At 39.0% G+C, this 16,073-nt stretch overlaps 1 protein-coding gene across 1 annotated transcript in view; it reads left to right on the top strand.

Moving 5' to 3' along the window:
* Nucleotides 1-11,472, top strand: part of itgbl1 (integrin, beta-like 1) — a 111,083-nt gene extending 99,611 nt beyond the window's left edge. Inside the window, exons 9-11 of the mRNA XM_036579028.1 lie at nt 139-285; nt 5,887-6,000; nt 10,853-11,472. Coding sequence (XP_036434921.1) covers nt 139-285; nt 5,887-6,000; nt 10,853-10,941 — 350 coding nt within the window. The 3' untranslated portion in view covers nt 10,942-11,472. The remainder of the gene's footprint in view (nt 1-138; nt 286-5,886; nt 6,001-10,852) is intronic.
* Nucleotides 11,473-16,073: the final 4,601 nt, after the last annotated feature.

Raw genomic sequence — 16,073 nt, 5'->3', positions numbered from 1 at the left:
TGCCTTCTCTGTATTTGAACCAATGAAATGTGCCTGGATCAGTTGAATTGTTGCCTTGTTTTGTCAGAAGAAATAAGCTGTTTTCTTGTGCAGAGCTAGTGACAGTATGTGTGTCTCTGTCTGTCTTGTCCTCCTCAGGCCATGGCTTTTGCTCCTGTGGCCGCTGTATCTGTGGTGATGGATGGTTTGGGAAACACTGCCAGTTCCCCCGCAGCTGCAACATGACTGACGCACAGAGCAAGAGCCTGTGTGAGACAGCCCATGGCGTCATGTGCTCTGGAAAAGGTAAAATAGCGCTTTTCTAGAGCCACACTTTATCTGTGACGGTAAAGGTGGAGGACATTAACTGTAGAGGTCAGTTGTGGCTGTAGCATGATGCTTCACTTTAGCTGTCATTGTGGTTGAAGGTGGTCATAGTAGTCATAGTAGTATGCACCGTATTTATGAATTGCCAATGATTACTGGGCAGTTTGCATTATGATTTTTATGATTAATATAAATAAGTGCATATTTATATGATTCTACACCCTGACAGACACATATAAGATACATACATTTCTGTTAGTCTTTTCAAGTCTTTTTAAAGACTTTCTAGTTTATATTTTTTGATAAATATTTTGGAATCTTTGGAAAGCATTTTCATTGTTTTTTTTAAAAAAAAAACATTTTTATTTCTCATTCTAACTGATAGATTACTCAGATTATATTAATATAATCAATAGTTACAGCCCTATAAGCAGTCATTAAAGCACAGTTGTAAACTGTTCTCAGGGCCCCAGTCCAAATTTTTGCTCAACCCAACCCTCAGTACATAGGGATAGAACAAAAATGTGGACCATCTGGGAGGGGCTGAGGTCCAGTTTGAGAACCACTGAAATAAAGCATCCAAAGAGATGCTCAACAGCACTGTAGTCTAAAAAGATACATACAGCACATACAGTAAAGCACAATACATTGCTCACTGATAAATAGGAAAGTTTTGATAATAATTTTATCAGCGTTCATTTCAGCTCAATAAAATAAATAGCAGGGGTGCCCAATCCTGATCCTGCAGAGTTTAGCTCCAACCCTAATCAAACACCTTTGACCCAGATAATGAAGGCCTCCAGGGGCATCTGAACATTAGAGCCAGGTGTGGTGGATCAGAACTTTCCAGGTTGGTAGACCTCCAGGATCACGATTGGGCACCATTGATATTTAGCGTAATGGATAACACCAACAACCGACAAGAAAGATTATATTCCCTAGCAGGTACACCAGTGCTATACCAATAAGATTCCTTGGGAAAGACTAATATTACATTTGTCTGCCACTATCCCACTGTGTGACCACTGGAAGTCTGCTAAAATGTAAAATAGCATATAATAATGTAGATGTTCACAGTAATTGTCATGTCTTATTTAGCAATGGCATGAACATGTTAAATTAATCAGTGTTCTTACTCAAACTGCACTTCATGTATGGCTTATAGTATGAACTTTCATTTCTCTTTAACCATCTGGAAATGATTGAAAAGAGCTACCACAGAGCACATCAGCCAACTCAGCATGGTGGGTGCTACCACAATATACCTTGACATTAGTTGCATTTATTATTCAAGTATTTTAAGAAAGGCCTAATTGAAAGTGAACGGCCTAAAAACACAAAACTGCAAAATAAGGAAATCCAGCGTCCAGACAGAGAACATTGTGTCAGCAGAATTAGTGCTCTACCAGTGGCATCCAAATGGAGACGAGCACGTTTATCTCCCTCCAACACAGATGGGAAAAAAAGATCAGCCTCTTTTTCTCTCACATACTCACAAACACATTCATGAGGAGGATCGCAAACACGAGCATCTTGCCGTCTTTTCAAAGCCTGTAGAGGTATAAATAGCAGAGACGGGGGAGCTGCGGCTTTCTTCTTTGGGCTTTGAAAAGCAAGAAGACACAGGGAAATGCGTTTGCTCCCACCCTGCCTCAGAACCTTAACACCTTATTATCCTCTCCAACATAGACCGCTTGCCCTTGAACAGCTAAAGGACGCTTCATGTCAGGATTCCATGAGGCCGAGTCAGGAGAGCACATGCTTTTATTATCAGTCTGTAACCTGACAGTGTGGAAAAAACAGACTTTAAAGTGTAGCTCAAGTGGCTATGGAAGTCATATTTGATAAGCAGCCCTGTAATGCCTTATTTGCTAACATAAGAGCTGCTGTGAACAGTTCATGCCCAAAATGGTACTGAACTGTATCTGTAAAATTCAATATCAGTATTACCAAAAATATCACAGTATTACATAACTTGACATTTAGGTTTGCAATAATGAAGCTACTGAACCCATGCTACTCATACTATATGCTAAAAGGAAGTCTTATAAATCAAACATAGTTAATTAGCTAGGGCTGTTTTGTTCTGATTTGCTGTGAACTATGTACATTTTTTGTTAAAATTGAAATAAGTAGCATTACTGAGTCAGGAAGAAATAAAACACGATAGAATGTGGTGTCTGTGCACTGTTATGAGTCACGCTGTAGATAATTCTCGTACATCATCAGAAAACACGTCCTTCACCAAGTTTTGGCTGAGTTCTCTTTGAATACTCTTTCAACGCGCCTACAATCATCAGATTCATCTGCTTGTTGGGGTCCGGAGCACACTGCATGCAGTTTACATCACAAAGGTCTCCAAATCCCAAAAACTTACATAGTGTAGCTTTACTTCATAATATATTAAACATTATCAACTCATCAAAACAATCTGAAGCACATAGCAAATGTCAATCACTACCATTCAAAAGTTTGTAATCATTCGAAGGTCTGCAATCACTGTTTTCAACAATATAAAACCAGTTTAGTTGTAGGTAGATGTATAAATTGATTCCATTAAAATGCTACTACTCTACAACTTTATAGGTTTCAACTAATTAGTAGGAAGCTATAAAAAATGAAGAAATGTTAGATGTGAACAATGAACAGAGTTGTACATGATTCCATAATGACTGAGAAAGCTGTATGACATTGAGAATGTGATTATAATAAAATGAATGTGGTGATCAAATCTTGAGGCAAGAAACTTAGCAAGAAATGTCTATAAATGTATGGTTAGCTGATTCCATGATGTGGTGCAATTTAGCCTTTGCAAATCTTAAAAATATATTTTTTAATTCTTCTTTTCAACATTGAATCAGTAACTCAAGTATCTCAGTATCTCAAGGTTTCATGATAATAGGTTAACCCCTTAAATGGCCAGTGCCCACCAGCAGGCCCAAATTTTATTATTATTATCTCTACCCTAAGAGTAGCTCAGCCAGTTTGCATCGGAGTCCCTATAGTTACTGAATAATAAGCCTTAGTATGTTATAAACCTGAGATTTTAAGGAGTTAAATGAGAAACAGGGTTGAAAGCAACAAGGAAACAAAGTTTTTAGCATGGAAACAAGTTTTTAGCATGGAATTAGCAAATACATAAACTGTTGTTAACTAGCATACATGTTAATGACATGAGAGCATTAAGGACAGTGTAATCGTGACCTTGTCAGTCAATATCACACTATCATATGAATAATGAAAAAAGACTGAGAAAACATACTTTTCCTCTCCCCATGATCTTCAGGGAATTCTGATGAACACCTTCCAGTTGAACATGTGGCTTGGGGAATGTTCCATATGTTTTATAGGGGTGAATGGGTAAACAGCGTTAAGTGATTGTTAGGGGTCACTTAACTAATAATGAATGATTCATGAAAAAGTGTCTTTCAATCATGAGACATTCGCACATTCATGCAATAGTAAGAACATTTTGTGACATATGTTAATGATTATATTTTAAGTTGGTAGGCTGACTGTTTTCTGTGTGCTGTAGAGAGTTCTTATGACTTTATTTATCTTAAACCTGCTCTTACATTGTTGTGAAGGACACTTTACATATGTTTAAAATATCTTTAAGCTTTTACTTTGAATACATATTTGTTACTGGAATGTCAGTGGGACACAAATGGCACCCCAATATAGAATGACCCAATTACAGTTTATTACTTCACCATTTATTGACTTCTTCATGTTACTGATAAGTTGAAACCAAATCACTGTTTATTTTAGGATTTTTTTAGGTGGGGCCACAGTTCCTGTTCAGGGGTCAAATAAATGTTTTCAAATTCTAAAAGCTCCATAATTACTGACAATAAGTATATAATATATTTGTATATATCATATACATTATACACGTATATTATTCAGTGTGTTTTACATTCAGCAGCATGGTAAAAGTTCATCATGAGGCTAATAATTTCACAACTACCAAATATAGACATGCAAACTCATAAGCAGTGAAAAATAGGACAAGTTCAGAAACCAACCCCTTGTACAGGGTCCAGAGGCTTGGAACATTTAGCTTTGAATTTTTACATTTAGCTATTTTAAACGAAAATGGTAATTGCTGTAGAACAGGGAGGACCAGTTCTGGTCCTGGAGATCCACCACCCTGAAGAGTTCACATCCAAAACCCCTGTGTCTAATTTTCAGATGCCTCTGAAGGCAGGCTGTCAGATATCCAGGACCAGGATTGGGTACCCTTGAAAGATTCTAGAAGGATTCAGCTCATTGAGTTCATCAACTATGGCGATTGAACTTATGTCAAAAACTGTACCGCTTTCTAGGTATTTTGAAATATTTGTTTAAAATAACCTTTTGCTTACCATACCAATGTCAGTGTGTATAAAATTTGGCAAACACCTTCTTTGAAGATCTCTCCTTAACAGATATTATGAACAGAGGCCATTCTAAAAACTCACTGTTAGTTGTGTTCTATCTGCTGAAAGGCCAATAGTGGTGCCATAAGGCACAATGTGCTTGGACCCCTATGATCGCCACTTGTAGTGTAATTTGCAGATGATCACTTCGCTCTCATAGGGAGTACAGTCCACAGAAATCAACATGAAACTTTAATTGCACAGAAAAGGTTTCATTTAGCAGCACCATTAAAGCAATGATCTCCAATAACTTTAGCTAAGTTTATGTTATTCAGCAGCACTTCTGAAACTTTCAATCTACACAATTCAGCGAGTAGCATATTTACCATTCAAATCCAGGAATTTCACTGCAGGGCCATAAATTAGTCAGTGATGTGACTAGAGGTGGCAAGTGTTTGAAGAGAAACAGATGGGCTAGAGTGGACTAGATTTAGCTGATAAAATGGACAGTGAGTGAAAATGCTTGGTGAGTGTACGTTATAATTTAAGGCTGCAATGAAAATATTGTGGCATCTCATGAATCTCCTTGCAACTGTTTAAATTTTAGCATGTAAACTCATAGTGGCAGTTTACACTCAAACTAGGCTGTGATTGAACTTACGTTGAGTGGGTGCAGCTATCCACAGGTTGCTAGGCTAAACACAGAGACATAACTACAATACTGTGGAATAAACATTTTTACGGTGTCAACATTTTTTAGCATCAACTTTTAACATTTACAGTTCTACATGTGGAACGTCGACCCTGTGAGAATCTTGCATCAGCTTTTGACAGCATCAAACATTTTCATTACTCTACAACCATTTCCTTATTCTACAGTGGACTTCCCTCATCCTATACAGCAGCACTTATTTTGGTGGTAACCCTTATGGAAAAGGGTGTTTTTTTTGTTCCCACAAAACATTTTTCTGGTATATTCCCGGTATTTTTCTGGTATATTTTCTGTTGATTACTCACAGGAGTTATTTTGGTTAGAAATATCGTGATTGATGTATAGTTACATATAGTGCCACTACATGCATAAATATTTGCCGTGTCATATCAGTGCTGTGATATGAAATACTGAAAAGCATTGCACTAGCCTCTGAAATAAAAGATGAAGGAGCTGTAATGGGCCGGTGATTGTGTGGAGTCTCAGAGCCCATTTATATGCTTTCAGGCTCTTGTCACTGCGGGAGGTGCATCTGTTCACCACAGGAGTGGTACATTTCTGGTGATTTCTGCGAATGTGACGACAGGGAGTGTGACCAGCATGATGGCTTGATCTGTACAGGTAGGGTTCATGTACACCATTTAACACCTCCACAAGCCCTCTTAATCTGGAACACAAACACACACACACACACACAAACTCACACTCAGTTCTCCCAGCTCGACTGCTGCCTGCTCTGTCTGAAGGTCCTGACTTGCTTTGATGTGACTTCAATTTGATTGGTGGATTAGATAGCTCAGCGCCAGGCTTATACTCAGCTGTCCAATCAGTGAAGCCTCACTGCTTCATTCTTTTCCTCAAATATCCTTGGCTGGGGTTCAACAGGTAAAAACTCCAAAGAGAGTGTAGACTCCCCCCAGCCCCCTGGGGAAATGTCTAATCAATGGTAATAGAAAACATGATAAACCAATACATATTTATAATTACTATGGTTCTAGGCATTAACTAGACGTGATAGATATATGTATCACCTACAAGAATAGAACTACTTGAGCAGTAGTATGTGCATTTTTCCCAAATAAAGAACGTCATTTGGGTTCACTACAGCTTCATCCTCTTCATTCTTTTCCATCATCACTATAATATTCACATTTTTGTTGTAAACTCAAATTGGCTGCATGAACAATTGTGGAATGTTGGCTTGTCAGACAGTCTGCTAAAATAGAGAACAGCCAAAATACACTATATGGCAGTATGTGGACACCCCTCCGAACTATTGCATTCAGGTGTTTCAGCCGCACCTATTGCTAATAGGTGTATAAAACCAAGCAAATATCCATGCAGTCTCCATAGACAAACACTGTAGAATGGATCAACAGTAGAATGGATCATACTGCAGAGCTCAGTGACAGGAAATCACAGAGCAGGGCTGCTGAGTGCTGAAGCACATAGTGCATAAAAATCGCCTATCCTCTGTTGCAGCACTCGCTACAGAGTTCCACACTATCCTGAAAGCAACATGAGCACAAGAACTGTGCGTCAGGAACTTCATGAAATGAGTTCCCACGGCAAGCGTCAGCAGGAAGGGTGTAAAGTGCACCACCACTGGACTCTGGAGCAGTGAAAACATGTTCTCTGAAGTGATGAATCATGCTCCACTATCTGGCAGTCTGATGGGTGATTCTGGGTTTGGTGAATGCCAGGAGAACTCTACCTACAGGAATGCACAGTGCCGACAATAAAGTTTGCTTTAGGAGGGATAATGGGCTGGGTCTGTTTTTCAGGGTTTGGGCTAGGGTAACTTTGGGGAAGGCCCTGTCCAGGGGCACAAAGCGAGGTCTATAAAGACATGGTTTGACTAGTTTAGAGCGTAAGAACCCCAGTGGCCTGCATAGAGCCCTGACCTCAACCCCACTAAACACCTTTAGGATGAACTGAAATGTTGATTGCGTTCCAAGCCTTCTCTCATCATCAGTGCCTGACCTTACAAATGCTCTTTTGACTGAATGGGCACAAATTTTCCACAGCCACACTCCAAAATCTTGTGGAAAGCCTTCCCAGAAGAGTGGAGGCTGTTATAGCATTAAAGGGTGAGCCAACTCCACATTAATGCCACTGGATTTGGAATGGCAAGTCCAACAAGCTCATATAAGTGTGATGGTCAAGTGTCCACATAGTTTGAGCCCTACAATGTAGGTTTCATTTGGTACATTTACGGTCAGTAGGGAGAAAGTTGTGGCTCAAAAAAGGTTGAAAACCACTACAACAGATAACCAAAAGAAACATGGAGGGTAAACATGGTTTCAAGCAAATAAATATAGTGTTTTTTGATTGTTTGATTTTTTGAGTTTGTGCCTGCAGGGGTCCCCTTGAGGTAAGGGACCCCTGGACTTCAGCCCACGTAAGCTTATATGAGTAAATGCACCAAGGGTTCAAAGCCCTGAAGATGTTTGGACATCTGTTTTAAAATTGTTTACTTACTGGTTTTAACAAAGTCTTTCTGCCTTTGGTATCAGCTGCAGTGTCATTCAACCAATTATCCTAGTCCTCCCACATAAACAAAAGATTCATTAAAAACAAGGGGAAAACATAGTTGACAAAGGGAATTTATAAATATTGGTTAAATGTCAGTCATTAGCATATTAGTGATTAGGGCATATGTCATAATTACCATATGCATAAGGATTATTAAAATCATTTTCTTATGTTGCACAGGGAATACTGTCTTTTCAAGTAGACAAAAAAATGCAAATACATACAAGCTGGCAGTGGTTTGCTCCTCCTAGGGCAACAGCTCGACCTTTATAAGTATAATGATGCGAAAATGTGTCTGCCAGGTTACGAATACTAATTTTGCATTTGTGAGTTTCATGGCTTTTTCAGCAACAGATTCTCATTACATGTAAATTGATGAGTGATGTGGAAAATGCAATGTATTAGGAATGCCTGGTGCTCGATTTCATGGGCCACAGATTATAATTCCAACTGTTTGAGTGGTGATACGGCACAGGGCTCCAAACGTCTTCACCAAGGTAAAACACCATTACCAACTCTTTGCTGTATATACAAACGGTTGTTACTCCAGGGAGTCAGAAACAGTTCTAATTTCACTAACAAGCTCTTGGTGCACCGCTGTTTTGTATGCTTACAAGAGAACCAACCTTAGAAATCAGTGAGTGTGCATTTCATCACTTCGTGTTTACTGCTATCCTAACATAGCAGTAACCTGGAATCATAGGGAATATTCATGTGTAGTTAGATCTGACGCATCTCAGCACGGGTCACGAGTGACCGAACACTTTTAAGCACCTATCAGCAGACACAGGTCATTTGAACAGTGGGATGGAGGCAGATTGAACAGTGCAACAGCTTGTAGCAGTGCAGGTGAGGAGTGGCATCGCGATTATCTGCAGGGAGCCAGCTAGGAGTGGCAGACCCTTCCAGGAGGGAGCCATGCTGAGAAAATGCTGTATCCTGAATGCTCATTACTATGTGAGGAACCTGTTATTGTTTTTAGATTGTTTAGTTTGACATCTATCAAAGGCCAGATTTACTAAAAGAGGTGCTAATTACTGACAGTCCACCAACACTTTGTGCTGGTGGGAGTGACTAAGTTAGCGGCTTATCTAGTAAGAACTTCCTTACAAATGAACACAAGAGCAACTTCATAATTAACATATGAGCAGCGCAATATAACCACAGCCAAAACATGTTTTATTCTGGATCAGATTGTAACTCATTACGCTGAAATAATGACTTGTTTTCTTGAGTTTTTGATTTAGTAGGTCAAAGTAATGACTAAAAACTAAAGACTCTTTAAGAAAGTGTACGATGATTTTGACATAACACATCACTATTTTAAGAAAATAAAATATTATTTTGACAGTAAAAACAAATTGAGACAAATAATTAAGTAATTAATTAATAAGTAATTATTTCGACTTTCCATTCGCTTGGTGGTTTGAGCTGAGCTTGAGTTTTATGCCGAGTGTATTTAAAATGAGTGTGATATTGTAAAATCCCTTTTAATCTCACTGAGAGCTTCCTGCTCGATTGGGAAGTGTATGATTTGAATTTGTGAAGAGCTCATCCTCTTAGCTTTGTGCAGTGCATCAAACCATGACTGTGATGTTTCTGCAACAGAAGCCACAGAACGAACAAACGTGTAGCCTTAGTACTGCAGAGATCGCAGAGCCAAAAGAGTTTCACAATACTTCAGGAAAGAAAACCTTTGATGAGTGTAAAATATACTCAGAATTTCAGCAAATACTAGTTCAACTAGATCAATCTAGTTCAAAATTGGTTTTCCGAAAACCAACTGGTTCAGTTTTTGCCTTCATCAAATTAATAATGATATAACAGGAAAGGTGTTAAGAAAATGTTTTGTATTTCGTAGCTGACAATAAATAAACGTGTGACGCACTTTCTCTTTTCTATGTATATCAGCAACAATGATGGCAGGAACCTTAGTGGGGAAAAAAAGACAAGCTTTTCACAGGTAATATAATAAATCATGGTCAGTATTTACAGTCAGTTGTAGTGAATCAGAATAAGTTCTTTATTATAATAATTGCCTTCCAGTATTTTATGCTTTGAACTCGTTTAAATGTGATTTAATGAGGCAAAAGCCCCTTTCATAATATTACAGAAACTAAAGTGCCTTTTCCTGAATCACAACAGCCACTTTTTATCACCAAAACAAGGTTTGCAGTGGTGTTAAACATTAGTAAATCGGCCTCTCTGTATCTATTTTGAGAAAAATGTAACCTCTTTCTGCAGGGGTGAAAGGGTGGCGTGAAAAGGGGAGGGGTAAGAAGGCCGTTCGACGGCAGTGTCCAAATAACCCTGTCCAATTGCTCCACTAAAACAGCTTTTAAACAGAATAAAAAAGCATTGACTTGGTTGTTCACCTACAAAGCCAAAAATCCAGATTGCTGTTGGTTTTGTAAATCATACACGTTTCCATCAAAATATATTCTATCAATGTTTTTGAAGAAAAAATGCACAGGGCAAAATGCATATGGACCTCTAAAACAGCCAGAAATCGCATCTTACTGCTGGTGTAACCAAGAAAGTCATAAGTTCAGTTAGTTGAGGAGGAGTTTCGCCCCGTTACCTCCTTAGTGTTTTGACTTTTATTCTTGCTTCAAACATCCAACAGTTTATAAAATATAACCCTAAACATGCAGTTCAACCATCACCTTTGTAGCCTACACAGTACAAATAAGGCTTCAGACAGACTCTACTGACCTACTGTATTTTGTGTCTCAAAACTCCTTTGATCTCCCATGTCTTGAGTTCTCTCTACCTTTTGGGAAAGCGGTGAAGTCGAGCAGTAACAGAACGGCCTTTATTTCAGTTGGTAAGGCTCTGCTGAGCAGAAGCTAGTTTAGAGGAGAGAAAGCTTGTAGAAGGCCAGAGTGACAGTCTGGCTCCCCCCATTCCCTGCGTCTCTTCTCACTTCTCGTTCCAGGGAACGGCATGTGCAACTGTGGAACCTGCGAGTGCTGGGACGGCTGGACGGGAAATGCCTGTGAAATCTGGGTGGGAGAGGAATACTAGCACGGGCAGACACTTTCTAAAGACTGTTTTTATGAAGACAGAAAAGGGCTGCTGCAACACGACCATCCGTGGGCCTGTGAATGTTAGGACAGAAGAGAAGCACTCTGACCCTGGGATATATTTCTCCGCTTCACTTATATAACAGAATTCATTGTACCGGTTACAAATTCTCTTTATTAAAACAATGTTGTTTTTTTCCTTTTCGTATGCAAGTAAAACAGTTGTGGGAGCAAGAGACATGTTGGTTTGTAGACACAATATCTTGTAATCCTTTATATGTTTCTAATACAGCTATATGTACGAAAAGTGTTTATAGGAATGCTTACATAGTTTGCAGAGCGACACACAAGAAGATGCACATACATGGGCAGGATCCAAACAATAATAGACAAAGGAGAATGTTTTACTATTGACGTTATAATTGGTCAGATTATTGTCTGAGTGCAATAACATTTGACCCTGTTATTTCTGACAAACTGTTTAGTCGTGAATATTTAATGATTTAGTGTCTAGAAACCAAAGTTAAAGCCTGCACTCAGGTGAGTGGTACCACAAGCTTTTATTCCCTTTTCATAGAGTTGAAATGTTGGTTGTGACTTGAAATCATGGAAAACCAGTCACTATAATATGTAACTTTTCTAAAATAATTCTATGAAAATAAGATGGGAGACATTTTTTTGCAAATGTATAATGCTTTACAATAAACCACTTGACATACATCACCATGAATCTGTTTGATATATCCATATCCAGGTTTTCTTTAAAGGGGAATTCCACTGATTTTTCAACACATCTGCATACTTGAACCGTTAAAATATAAACATTCTAATCATTCTAAACACACTGGCAAGAAAACGTATGTGAACCCTTTGGAATTACATGCACTTATTAAGACATCTTAAAGTATAGTCTGTTCTTCATCTAAGTGTCTAAATAATGTGTTGTTCTTATCCTTATTTATTTAATCATTCAAACGTTCAAAGTGCAGTTTGGAAAAAATGCCAACACCTGCGCTAAACACCCCAACAAAAGCTAAATGGAGTCAGAAGTTAGCAAACCTGTAGTCCAGTCAATGAAATGAGATTGAAGGTGAGGGTTAGAGCTACTTTGAAAAAGAAAAAAAAAACACTCAAATATTTTGAGTTTGCTCAGAAGACCTACAGTCTATAATTGTTGATGTATATAAAGCTGGAAAGGGTTCTCAACGAGTTCAGGTATTCATCAGTCTATAGCTGGACAAACTGTCTATAAATGGAGACAATTCAGTAGTACTGTGTCTAATCTACCTAGAAGTGGATGATTACTTCAAAGGCACAACACAGACTGTTTAAGGAAGTATAAAAGAATGCTAGAGTAATATCTAAAGACTTGACAGAATCATTGGGCCTGGTTGACATCTCTGTTCATGAGTCTACCATACAAAAACACTGAATATGCATGTTCAGCGCAGAAGAAGTCACTGCTCTGAAAACATCATCACAGTAGTGTAGTATGGTGGAAGGAGCTGCTTCTGGGCCTGGACTGATCGCCATCATCAAGGGAAAAATAAACTTCTAAATTTATCAAGGTATCCTACAGGATCATGTAAGGGTGGGTGTCCACCAGCTGAAGCTCAGTCGAAGCTGGGTAGTGCAGCAGGACAATGATCCTAAACAGAACTAAATCTACAGTAGAATGGCTTCAGTCTTTTGGAGTAGCCCAGTCAGAGCCCAGACCTTATCTCAATAGAGATGCTGTGAAATGACCTCGCATCCGAAGAACACGGCTGAGCTGAACCGGTTCTGTAAGGAAGAATGGTCTAACATTCCTCCTGAACCTTGTGCAGGTCTTCTAGTAGCTCCACAGCTACCAGAAGCACTTGCTTGAGGTTACTGCTGCCAAAGGAGGATCGACTAGTTACTACTTTACTTATTTCTTCCAGCAGCACTGTGAATGTTTAATTGGTGTGCACAATAAAGACATGACAGATTATACTTGTTTGTGTGTTATTAGCTTTAGCACATTGTGCTTGTCTATATTGGTCAGATGAAGATCACATTTTATGACCAATTAATGCAGAAAACTAGGTCATTCTAGAGGGTTCACACTTTTTCTTGCCACTGTATCTGCTCCATTCTAGAGAAAGGTACAAATTCAGCCTACAACGTTCATTTATTTACTTTTTAATCCATTCATGATGGACAGACACATGCAGGGCGTTGTATGGCAAAATAACACCCAAAGAAAACATTTTTATGATTTACCACTGTTTTATCGTTATTAAAATAACATATTTAAAAACGCAGACTACACATCCAGGTACATTAGACATTTTGAACAGTAAATAAAATGGCTATAGTTGTGTGGTAAACTCTCGGAGTCACTATTTTTCTCTAGAATGGAGCCTGTCGCATAAAACTCTGCTCTGAACGACTCTGAGTACATCTCAACAATTGAATTATGTAGAAATTAACAGTGATTTACAGCGCAGGAGAAATGTCTATGTCTAAATGTCTTCGCTTGGATGTTCATGTCTTTGAGATTACAATTGAAGAGAAAGGTCAGAAGGTTCTACTCTGGCCAACCCATGCTGTTCAGTAGTAGCCAACAGTTTTCTTAGTTCAAATCGTCAAAAGACTGGGTGCAGTAATATACTGCACTTAGTATTGCATTGAGTTTCTTACTGACATTACAGTACACCTTTATATAAATATTTTATTCAATATGTTGTATCTGTGTATACAACAAACACAAACTGTACAGTGCAGACAAACTCTTTGCATATATGTATGTAAAATTAGCAGTACATACCAACATTTCTTGATACACATAGCCTACAACATGCAGTTCTTAAATGCCATCCTCTTCCCATGCAACAGATGAAACGATGGTCAAATTTAAAACCAAAAACAAAGATGACAAGGACTCTGCAATGAAAAATTATTACAATGAAAAAGAAACAACAGATTGTTCAGTGATAGCTCCTGTTGACAAATAGACTATATCACACACGACCTGCATGGAACAGAACAAACTTAGAACCATTTGCAAAAGGGAAAAAAAAGACAGACAGACGGACAGACGAACAGATGTACATTTACTCACCAGTCATTTACAAAAATAAATTCAACCTTCATATAACCAGTCAACTGGTTTGCAGGGCAAGTTAGCCCAGCATGTAGAGTTCATTGGAGAGAATGATCAGTGTAGTATGTAGAAGTGGGACACCAGCCCTAAACTGGATTCAAATGGTTTAAGCTCCTTTTGTGTATAGTACTGCATGTCATTCTAGCATTAAAGTAGCGTTATACAGACAAATATGCAAATATGTAAGACTAACTAATGTGCTTTAACACGTCCTAATAAGAAACTAGCTCATAATCCCAATAAATTCCAGAAAATACAGGCCTTCAAATGAAGCCTTGAATATATTTGCAATTTAGCAGCCCAGCTTCAGTCTACATAACATTCTAAATCTTATTCATTAAAACTATGAAAATTGGTAAAGCAAGACAGGCTTTGTATCAAATCCGATGATAGATTCGGATAATCCTTGATAATTCGCTAAAAGTCACGAGTAGATGATGACTCAGAACCGAAAGTGCTATGATTCCAATGCAGAGAAAGTATAAGAGAACCTTACAGTGTCATGCCCATTCAATGCTGGCCTAAACAGACTAATAATCCATTCTACCTTTCTCATACTTTGGTCTTTAATGAAAAGCATGCAGGTGATTAATTTATAGGTACCTTTAGTCTTTTTTTTTTGTTTGTTTGTTTGTTAAAAGAACAGTATATTCTAATGTCACGCCCATCCAAGATTTAATAAAAAAGGCAAAGAGGATCAGTTCTGTTATGAGGATGAATGTTATGAATGTTATTAGTCACAGTGAGCAAAAAAAAGAAACTGGACAGAGTGGACGAGCTTTTTAGTGCTGCCCATTGCATTTAACTATAATTGGTGGGTCTGGAATCTTGGATGTATAGAGAAACTTTGGTAAAATTCAGGATCAACCTCAGTGGACAAGAATGTGAACTGAGAAAAGCGTGTATGAACTGTGTAAGCTACTGTGTACGTGTGTGTATGTGTGTGTGTGTGTGTGTGTGTGTGTGTGTGTGTGTGTATGTGTTTGTGTTTTTCTCTGGGGGCATGAGGCACCTTTAACCCAGCACAGACTGGGTACATGTTTTTGCATGCTGGGTTAGAGGTCATCACAGGCACACGATAGGCCAATATGAGCAGTACTGGACTCTGCATGCTGAGCTAGGAAGAAAAGTCTCCTTATTTAATTGTAATATCTCGTCATTAAAAATCTATTTTTTAAAGCTTTTTTCATTTTTTTATACAGTGAAAACATTTGTCATATATAAGCCATCTCTTGCTTTGCATCGCACTGCAAGAACAGAACACAATACTAACCTTGCCCATGCTTTTGCCGAACGAAAAGGGGATGCAGCCAATAGTAATGGCGCCTACTTAAATTCAGCCATTTTAACGCACTGCCTCCAAGTAGACTTATCTCATCGTTCGGCGGGTCACTGGAAATAGCCCCGCAGTTCGGAGGAGATGCCGCATGAGGGACCTGAGGCCTACAAGGCCTATAGATGTTCCTAGAGCCTGCGCTCTAAACTAAAGAGTAAAGAAAAATAGAATTCAGATTCCTCTCTTATTTCGGAGGTGGGGCTGGCTCGCCGCCCTGGTGGAAATTCAATATCGATATGTATACGTCGCTCGTCAGACGCCTCCGTGCACTGACGGCAGGAGGGCGCAGCAAAACGCTGGTAAAAATCGCCTAAGTGCTTGGCCAGCCTCTGGCGCGTCTCTTTCTAGACACTAAAATAAGAAAGAGAGAGAGAAAAACGCCAGCTCCGAGCCTGAGACAGTGGCCACTTCTGCTTTCCACAGTCCCTGTGGTGACAGCGTTGGCCCACCAGTCCTCCTGAATGATTCCCTGCAAAAACAAGCCACCACTGGCATCTCAGTCCTACACGTGTAACATATGTGTGCGAGTGGGTGGGTGTGCACAGGCGGGACTGCTTTGATGTGTGCACAAGAAATGTATGTGAAAGTAGTAGAAAAAAAATCACACATAGCCCCTGTAGTACTCGACAGAAGAGAAGGAGAGAGAGAGAGAGAGAGAGAGAAAGCAAGA

This window comes from Colossoma macropomum, unplaced genomic scaffold, assembly GCF_904425465.1.
Source record: "Colossoma macropomum unplaced genomic scaffold, Colossoma_macropomum, whole genome shotgun sequence".
NCBI classification, from domain to species: Eukaryota; Metazoa; Chordata; class Actinopteri; order Characiformes; family Serrasalmidae; genus Colossoma; species Colossoma macropomum.
This window is presented reverse-complemented; position numbering and strand designations above follow the sequence as displayed.